This window comes from Paralichthys olivaceus, chromosome 12 (assembly GCF_024713975.1).
Source record: "Paralichthys olivaceus isolate ysfri-2021 chromosome 12, ASM2471397v2, whole genome shotgun sequence".
Taxonomy (NCBI): Eukaryota; Metazoa; Chordata; class Actinopteri; order Pleuronectiformes; family Paralichthyidae; genus Paralichthys; species Paralichthys olivaceus.
This window is the reverse complement of record NC_091104.1, coordinates 23,058,683-23,068,770: the sequence shown is the minus strand read 5'-3', so window position 1 is coordinate 23,068,770 and position 10,088 is coordinate 23,058,683. Positions and strand designations below refer to the sequence as shown.

The window sequence follows — 10,088 nt, the reverse complement described above, 5'->3', positions numbered from 1 at the left end:
CATAAATCATTTTCAGAAATGTATATTCATATAATATTATGTGTCTGTTTTTCCAGACACCAGGGAGTTGTGTATTTGTCTGTTTTACGCAGGATTATGCAGAAACTACTCAAATGAACTCAACATACATGAACTTTCGTGGAGGGGTGGAAATCTGAAGTGACCAAGGTTACCTGACCCAATGTTTAAATATAAATAGTTATTACTTTTTTTGTAGGTAATGATCCTTACAAATGCAAATGTGTTGAGTTTTGAAATGTGTGGCTGGCAGATAGTCTGTTCCTTACAGCAAACATTTACAAAACCAAAAGTCATGGGTCATTTTTGATACACAAATTCTTTTTATTCAAAATGCAAGCAAAGAAAAATGGAAAATAAGAAGTTGTGATGATCTAAAACCAGTGATCAAGAAATCCATGGAATACTGAAACATGAAATTCATTAATTGCAAAGAAAACAAAAAACTAATTTCTCACTTTTGATCTTCGTTGTGTATCAAAGGGGTAAACATTTTTTGGTGCCCCAGTGGTGTCGTCACGGAGAAAAACTCACAACTGTCCGGATGCTGTGGAGCAAAATCCAAAAAGATACTTGTTAAATTTTCATTTGTATGACTTGCAAGTAAACCATGAATATAGAGGAAAGTATAAACCTACCATTTGCCATGCTTCATCAGTTCAATGGCGTCATTGATCTGCTCCAAGGTCATCTTGTGAGTGATAAACTCATCCAGCTTCACCTTTTTGTCCAAGTAGGCTTTAACCATCTCAGGCACACCATCCTTACTCTTAAATCCTGCACCACAGAGAACACACACTTAATTTATTAAGAACCAAAAGAGTCAATCTACAATCTATGAACAGGAACTGAAAATAATGTAAATACATGTTTTCATTACTGTATAATCACCTGGAACTAATAATCTGTTTTTGTCACTTTATGATGACATTCTTATACGTACATTATAAGTGGGTCCTATGTCCGCTGTGCTGCACAGTTGCCCACGCTAGCCAAAGGCTCTAGAGAGGGCCTTTTGGGTTTTTTACGTTACTGAGGACAACCATAGGCTCATCTACTTACACACTTGAAAGGGGAGTGAGAAGTGGGGTGTATCAAGTTGTCTGCAATCTGCAATTTCTCACAACTGGCTGCTAACAACAACCACATTACGAGGCAAATCTTTGCTTCTAATAAAAATAGCTTCTAAATAGCTCCAGTGTGTTTGTGCTCAGAGCAGACCAGTGGTTTTTAATCCATGCTGTCCTCTGGTTTAAAATGGAGACGACAAACTCCAAACTCTCTTCATATGTGGGGTTGTGTGCTAGTTATCAGCTGCGTATCCAGATACTGTTCTAGAAATCACTGATAGCTTACTCATGTCCTCTTCTGCTACCTGTGCTCGGAAAGAAATTACAAATCAAAACTATTGTGACTAAAAACGTTGTTTTAACACACGGTGTATTGAGCCCAGGTTTGCCAGATGGGAAATGTTCATTGTCACAAGCACGATTGGCTGAAAATACGTGATGTGAGAAGAGATGCGTAAATACAGACGTAATACTTATTTTACTATCCAGACTGCAACTGATGATACGAAGTTTCACAAAATTATCGTATTATCGTATGCAACACCTCGGCTCACGAATTTTCTTCCTCCTTTCTACTGCACAGATGCACAAGTTTTATTAGAAGGCACATCCGCCAAGAAGTGACTCACTTCTTTAAAAGGCATTAGGAGCTACAACAGCTGTCATCAATAAATACAAGAACGGCCTTTGGTTGCCAGTTGGCAAGAAAAGAATGCTGGCCTTACCTGAAACCTGAATGAACTCCCTAACTTTCCATTGTTGCTCTATTTGTTCCTTTCAGTGTTAACAACAGATGGAAACTTATGATGAGAATTATTTATTTTCCTTCTTGATCTTAACTAATATTTGCTCTTTGCATCGATTCATCTTATGAATTTATATCTCTTTTCATGTACTCTCTCCAAAGCTCACGTGAGGTAAGGACCACCTTCTTGTTACTGACAACTTTTAGAAAATGACATTTAAAGTAGTGTTTTAATTAAAGTGGATGGTCATGTCTGACTGAGATGGGTCTCACCTCCAAACAGAGAACCCTTCCAAGTGCGTCCGGCGATTAGCTGAATGGGTCGGAAAGCAACGTCATACATGTCCGTCCAGCCAACCAGCACACTGACACCCCAGCCTTTCACACAAGACTCCAAAGCACTGCGCTGGATGGAGAAACAGCACAAAGTCAGAGGGCAAGTATCCATGGGGGCTCAAATCCCCAGAGTAGAGATGCTGTCAAAATATGAGCTTTCGAAAAACTTTAACTTTTTAATGCTTGAGTTAAAGTTCTTGAGAAGTACTACAGATCTACTTCATCTCTGTGCCTCACCATGACTGCCACATTCCCAACGCATTCCAGAGAGAAGTCCACTCCTCCATCAGTCATCTCAGCCAGAACTTGGCTGATAGGTTTATCTTGATCGTTGGGGTTCAGGAAGTCAGTCGCACCGAACACTTTGGCCTTCTCAAACTTCTCTGGATTGATGTCAACAGCAAAAATCTTCTTGGCTCCAGCAGCTTTGCAGCCCATGACTGCAGCCAACCCCACAGCTCCCAGGCCAAACACAGCACATGTGGAGCCTGGTTCCACCTGAAGTGTCAAAAAGTCTGGTAAACATGGTTCTTTAAACAGCACTTTCTCATATTCCATATAACACCAGTTAGCCCTGAATACAGTGGAGCCACATTTCATATGTCTTGAGCTAGTGAGGATTTCATGTCCATTGTTGGATTGTAAAAAAGTCTGCCTTTAACACATGCACAACGCAGGGGGAGGTTTTCTGCACAGACGCGTTTACAACACCATCAGATCCTCGAAATTATTAAGGCAAGTGGTGGAGCTGCTGGGTGCAGCAGACAGAGGAAGGAAGTGATGTGTTAACTCTGCTGTGGGATCACGTGGTTTTCATTACCACGGACAGACACTGGTAACAGCTCTTATCGCCACAAACTACATCCTCTGTGTTTTCTATTCACACATGCAGGATCTGCGGAGTTCAGTTCATGTCTGATAGCAGCAGTAGCGATAGACACACACCTTAGCAGTATTAACTGCTGCTCCAAACCCTGTGCAGACTCCACATCCAAGGAGACAGACTTTCTCCAGAGGGGCAGCAGGGTCGATCTTAGCCACAGCCATCTGCTTCACCACAGTGTACTCTGAGAAGGTGCTGGTTCCCATAAACTGCAGAATCTTCTGCCCCTTACAGGTTAACCTGGAGTCTTTCATTGCCATCACATCATGATGACCATTAGCCCTGAACAGAGAAATGATTCATTATTTAGATGTGGATACAATCACAGACCAAATTTGCACAAATATCTGCAAAGGAAAGCTAAATGCAAACAAATTAAATGTATTTTTCGTTTCTGTCATGTAACAATAACCCGTAGCTCAAATTTTTGTATCAGCTGAGCGGGGGAGCATTGCTCAGGCAGCTCATGGCAGTTAAAAAGAAAAGTGAGCAGGCGGAGCAGAGAGTTTGTAAATTAAAGTGTAATGACTTGATCTGTGTTTAATTAAGTTTTGAGAAAAATCCACAATGTGTTGACTGATTATTTTGTACTCTCTCATCAATAACATTCTATTGAGGGGTATGAAAAATACAACAGATAAGCTCACCATCCATTTTCACACTGGTTGGTCTTGGGACTCTTACAAAAGCGACACTCTCTACACTGGGATATGAACAGAGGAATCACCTTGTCACCTGGAGTTCACAAAACGTGAATTTTAGGTCAATTCACAAAATTACATAATCATATTGCCGCCACTGTGGAAAAAGAAAAAAAAGCAGATTAGTAGCACTTTATTGCATCATCAGAACATATCAAATTACAAATATATCAAAATGAGGTATCTTATAACGTGAAAAATTACAACCAGACACTGATACGTTTTTTATTTTTCTGCCATGGCAGCTTCCTCCATATGAAATAACAATTGAACTGTGAAAAGGTTTGTTTTCTTATAATGGGCATAACGGCACAAATTGAGGGGTGCAGAGAAGTATTTTTGTACCCTAACCTGGAATTTAGTACCACCTTGCTTTCCAATGCCTTTTTTGGAGTTTACCATTGGCTGTTGGATTGAGGCAGAAATCTGTAACAAACAAAACTTAAAAATTTTGATCAGTTCTTCATAAATTTACCATTTCTTGGATTTTTGAAGAACTAAATATAACCGCCAGTGGTAAAAAGCTAATGTGAAGATTGTATGAATTGCCCTCCAGGGACAAATCAGTTGTTTTGAATTGAATTAAACTAATTCCACCACTGTCACATGACTTCAGCATCACCACCACTTACAAATTGAGAATGCATGCTTTGACTGACCTGGCTGGAATTCAGTCACACCTGGCCCAACGCTCTCGACAAAACCCGCTCCCTCATGGCCAAGGACAATTGGGAAGCCATCTTTATTCATGCCCTCAAACATGTGGTAAAGGTCCGTGTGGCACACCCCAGTTGCCAAGATCTGCACAAATAGAAGATATTCACAAAATGGGCAATTGAAATATAATCAAACAGTTATTCTGAAGGATTTTGAAGGTGGTGTCTCTTCAAAAACACACATACAAACGTAAAAGTGTGCAGAATGGATTAAACTTTATCTACATTGCCTCCAGGGTCAAGAAGCATATATTTGTGCATTATTTGAAAAAAAGAAGTGAATGTTTCTCACCTTGATGCGGACCTCGTCGGCCTGGGGTGGGGCTACCTCTATGTCCTCAATCACCAACGGCTTGTTGGGCTCCCAGGCCACTGCTGCCTTGCACCTGATGACCTAGAGGACAGTGACCCCACAAGAAATACCCAGCATGAAACGTCACACTCCTGCATGCTGCCCCAGGTAAACTACACTTGGATGGGTTTCTGGAAAAGTGCTATAAGGCAATTTCCAAAAAAGCTTTTAACCCAAAATTTTATAAATTTCAAGTGTGTTTGTATTTTATTTTGTCAATGTTAAGTTGAACAGTGGATAAAATGTAACTCTGTGTGATTTCAGGTCAAACTGTCACCTGAAGGTGTCACTGTTTTATATCACTAAGCATTTTTTATGTTAGGTTATCACTGTAGGGAGCAAAAAATTCTTGTTCTTGAACCTTTGTCAGTCTACACCCCCATTCATGCGTGCCAATATCAACAGCTGTGTGAACATGTCAGGATAGTTTCAGACTGTGTGCCAAGTCAAATCTGGACAAGAAATATAACTGATGCAGAGGGGACAGAAATAACTGATTTCACTATTATAAATGAATTATAGCAGTGAAAATAATCATTCTAAGCTAATAATTCACAAATCTTCAAAAAGAATAACATTAAAACTCTGCAGAGGAGGGCACTGCAACTGTTTACACCCATGCACACGTTGGCAACTGAATTATCACACACACACAGATCAAATGCATTCAAGTTTGAAACGATCTCTGTAAAATTACATTATATTCGGGTAAAATGTTTTAATGTGAGTTCTGTTGCATTGTTTTCTAATATGTGTGATCTTACCTGCCTGACTTGACAATATTGTGAAAAATTCATGAAAACATCACAGCCGAACATCAAAGTTCCATAGAGAATAATGTTCCTACCTTGCCAGCTGTGGCCATTTCTGCAGCAAAGAGAGAGAGAAGTTGATGAAGAGTGAAGAGAAGTGCAGCCCTGCAAGAAAGACACACTGTGCTGGACTTTAGCTTTATAAGGCTGCAATGAAGAGCAGTTATGCAATCGTTCAGATGGGCTGGGACTTAGAATATTGTTCTATCTATCGGTTCTCTGTGCGTCTGAAATTAAGGACATGATCTTTCAAAAAGGTTTATGAGGATTTTAAACTAAAACTAGGCCAGAATTCAGCTGTACGGTAGATTCCCTCAAATGCTCGTATGGTTAGGGTCGGGCTAGTGATTTTAAATTTACATTAGAGGAGATAAACACACTGTTTAAACTTATTACACCTTGTCAGTTATTTTCAAGATTCTTTTTATTCTTTTTTTGGTGTTGTGCTACAACCCCATGCCACCACTTCAACAAGTGGAAAAATGTTGTTATTATATATTTACATGTATTATTTTAAAAGGTCCTATACCTCAAAATCCTGCAAGGAGCTCTCACCAGCATATCAACCCAACCCTGATAAGCAACACTCTGACAGTGCTGAATGGTTACACCTACATCGTCAACAGTAAGACACTTAAATAACAGAGTTTCTCCAAACACAAAGCAAAATAAAACCGGATTAGACTAAACAGGTGGGACATTGGCCTCTTGCTGGATTACACAGTAGACTATTATGTTAATTCAGAAAAACTGAGCAGAATTTACTTTGCAAAATTCTTGTTAAATCAGAAAAGCATCTGTGTTTTTCAGAATTAACAAGAAGATTTTCATCATTATTTCAAAAAAAGCAGGCAGATTCTTCTTTTTCTCAAGTGAGTGCAATATGCTTCCATCAGTGCAGCGTGTGCCGGGGAAGGACTATCCCTCCTTTCAGACCTTCTGAAAGTTCTGTGGTCAGACGGGCATGAATCGGCAGCTTCCATTCAGAATTGGTCTCTTGTTAAAGTAGGCTACAAATATTTGTACCTTCAAGGGCCTATGATTCTCTTCATGACTTCTGACTCTTTATGAAAGAACTTTATTGTCCTGTCATGATTGATGTGAACATGCGTGACAGCCTCTTCAAAATTAACCCTTTGTATCATCAGGAAACTAAAGACGCTTTGTTCTGTTACATATAAACTTCTCAATTTACGTGATATTTGAAATCAATGCCTTGGGCCGGGTCATTAGCTCAGTTTAGTCCGCACTGCTACAGTCCTGTCTTGGGTGGGTCACCACAAAAGAAACGATAACGTTGTGAGGGGTAAAGTCTATCGTCCACAGATGACAGACAGAGGAAGTAGTCAGCATCCCCTCCCACAAAATAGTTCTAACGTCCCTCAACTCGATTATCACCCTAAATCAATCATGTAGAGGGCAAAGCAGCTCCCTCGTGCAACTCCAGGTGTAATGTCATGTTTCTCTGATACTCAGGGCCCAAGATGAAGATAGCGTGAAAACATATTACTGAAATTCTGTCTCTCATCACAAACAACATCTCCACATTGGACTATCACAGCACTGTTACCCACCTCACCCAGTGACAATTATCACCTCCACCTAAAGTTAAGGAACAAAAGAAATGGCTATAGGCAGCCGGTCAGAACCCTATAAACAAGGAAACTATTTAAACCAGTGGTGTCAAACTCGATCACAGAGAGGGCCAAAATTCAAAACTGGGACTACGTCGAGGGCCGAACAGGGTCAACATTTATTAAACAGGATAGACAGGATATTGGATAAACTGCAAAATAAAACATCTTTAGATTGGCTACACTCTTCTTTTACATGTGACAGAACCAGATGTTTGGCATCCTTTCTTGGCTGCTAGTTCATTAATGTTTGGGGTTAGGATCTGTCCTGTGGAAACCTTCAAGATGGAGTGAAGGTGTGCATCAGTGAGACGACTATTGTGTCTAGTGACGGGGCGCAGACAGCAGCACTCTGGAACACTCGAAAAATAATTTACCAACACCAAATACTTGGCAGGTGAGGAGGGGCACTCGTTCCGTGCGTGTCTAGCCGGGCATTGTGCATCGGCGGGCCAGTTAAGATAGACGTGATATTTTCTCGCAGGCCAGATATAATTGTACCACGGGCCGGAAGTGGCCCGCGGGCCTTGAGTTTGACATCTCTGGTTTAAACGTTTTACAGCTTCTACTACCTTGGAGAACACAGGAAACAGTACACAAAGGAATTACAAAAAGAAGCCACCAAAGATTATCTGTCATCCACAAACAGCCCACATCCTCTTCTACTGTTGTACAAAGGTATCATGCAACACCTTCTGCTTCACTGTTCCACTTGTCCACTGTTAGTCCAACAACACTAACACATGCATCCTCGAACTGCTCCCAAAATAACAGGTTTTACCACACCCAACCCTTCTGAGCTCAGTGGTGAGGCCATCGCTTGCATCGCGACCTTGGACGCACACGATGTCACTCACCCACTCAACTGCCTCTATAATGCCATCAAGACACAGGAACTGGTCGATAAGTTGCTGCTGTAACCTGCAGTCATAGTAGCACTTAATGATTAAACCTGCCGCTAACCTTAGGTAGGATTAATGTTTACGAGATGTCCTCTTTCTTATTGCTGCTGTTTAATGTGTACTGCTTGTTTGTCTCATGGGATGTGTTGTGTGGCGATGAATGTGCTCAGGTTGTACTTTTATCATTTGGTATTGGGTTTAAAAATTTAACAAGAGCACAAAACAGAATCCTGGAGTTATTTATATCTTCTGTCACAATCTTAGAAAACTAAAACCTTCTGGTTATGTGTGTAGCTCGCAGGAGAAGGAGAGGTTTTCTGGTGGAGACTGGAACTAACCAGAAGTGGATTAGAACATGTTGACGATAAATTGTTAGCCCAGGTGCTCTGTAACCTACTACACCTGTCATTTTCTGGGTGTAAAAGTCTAAATGAAAGACATTTAAGTGTTAAAGATTATCAAGATTATCAGACGCTAAACCCAAACCCACGCTAAAGTCTTACATAAAAGACAACACGCGGGCCTTTGAGCTCCTGATGGAGCCACATACTCCCATTCTCTACTTTAAAATTAGTCAAGATATTAACCATTAGCAGACCTGTTAGGAAACCTAACAATCCGTCTTGACCTCGCCCATTGAGCAGAAGATAAAACTCATGTCCAGCTCATCAGGTTGTCAGGGGCGGAGCAGGTAGACCAGAGAGACGCAAGGAGTTTTTTATTAACAAAAAGGCAAAAATACATTTCACAACAAATCTGGGCACATAAGACTAAAATAAAACTATAAAACTAAACTCAGGCAGCAACTGAAGACAAGTCAACAGAACAAACTGACACACAGGGGAAACATGAAACACATGAAGTGGCTGATCAGGCCACTCAAACACACAGGGAGGTAGACTGAAACATACTAAGAAACTAAGAAAACATAAATATCAAAACAGTAGTCACAAATGTAACCACTAAAAATCTGAATAAAACAATGCCCCTCCCCATGATTATGTGGAACATGGTGCAGTCCAATTACTAATCAAGACCATTTAAGTGTGTCCGCCCGGGCCTCCCTGGACCTCCAGCCAGGAACTGATAACTCAAAGAAAACGTAATTCATTCCCACAATATAAATACGTCGATAAAGAATGTTGTATAAAACCAAAATCCCTGTGCCCAGTTATTTATCTGTCCGTCGGTCAGTGTGTATTTTAAGTATGTACAAAAAGAAGTAAATTAAACAGATGAAAGAAAGGTGTTGCTGAGGCTCAGTGTGTGAATGAAGTTTTTTTTCCTTCTTACGGCTCTGTGTGTTTCCTGTACTGTGTCCCTGTTTTTCTCTGGTCTCTCCTGCAGCCTGATTAAACCGATCAGTCATCAACGAGGAGCACCTGCCAGTGGATTGAGGTTCTTTCAAAACCTGTGTCAGGATCAGAAGGGAGGCTTCCAGTGTGGGGACTGCTGGGCCTCAGCATGGGATTTGAACCTTGTGTGTATTGTGTTGTTGGATGATAAGACTTTATGATGTTGATTCGTGTCAGTGGTGGTCAGTGATTTTACATGTTGTTTACCTCATAGGGCCACATTATCGTGGGGTGTAACACATCTACATTTGCATTTATTATATTTATTTTTTGCTTACCTGCATTTGGCGTCAAATTGGATTAACAACAGCGTTTCCTCGCTTCCTTTTGCCCTTTTCAACTTCAATTTGTATGAAAAGTTCTACACAAGTTCAGTAATTGCTGAATTATATGGGTTTATGGTGGAGGATGTGAAAGCAACTAAAAAGATAAGGGAATGTGTGTTTGTTGTCATTTTTCTATTCATATAAATGATCAATGACTTTTAATTCATATGTACCAATTTACATTGAATTGAATTAAACAGGTTTCTTATATTTCTGTCCATGAACGTGATAAACAGTA

At 40.4% G+C, this 10,088-nt stretch overlaps 1 protein-coding gene across 1 annotated transcript; it reads right to left on the bottom strand.

Annotated features, from left to right (window-relative positions):
* Window positions 1-318: 318 nt before the first annotated feature.
* Window positions 319-5,821, bottom strand: LOC109628007 (alcohol dehydrogenase 1-like). Its single transcript, XM_020084858.2, has 9 exons — window positions 5,669-5,821; window positions 4,762-4,863; window positions 4,413-4,554; window positions 3,700-3,787; window positions 3,115-3,334; window positions 2,407-2,667; window positions 2,107-2,239; window positions 657-795; window positions 319-565 (listed from the first exon to the last, which is right to left on the bottom strand). Exons 1-9 carry the CDS (start codon window positions 5,684-5,686, stop codon window positions 535-537), a joined length of 1,134 nt encoding a protein of 377 aa, XP_019940417.2. The 5' UTR covers window positions 5,687-5,821; the 3' UTR covers window positions 319-534.
* Window positions 5,822-10,088: the final 4,267 nt, after the last annotated feature.

Excerpts from the sequence above, each read along its gene's own strand:
- LOC109628007 (XM_020084858.2), bottom strand. Across the intron at positions 796-2,106 it reads GAAGGGTTCTCTGTTTGGAG|GATTTAAGAGTAAGGATGGT; the intron begins GTGAGACCCATC and ends TCTGTGGTGCAG. Across the intron at positions 566-656 it reads CTGATGAAGCATGGCAAATG|CATCCGGACAGTTGTGAGTT; the intron begins GTAGGTTTATAC and ends TTTGCTCCACAG.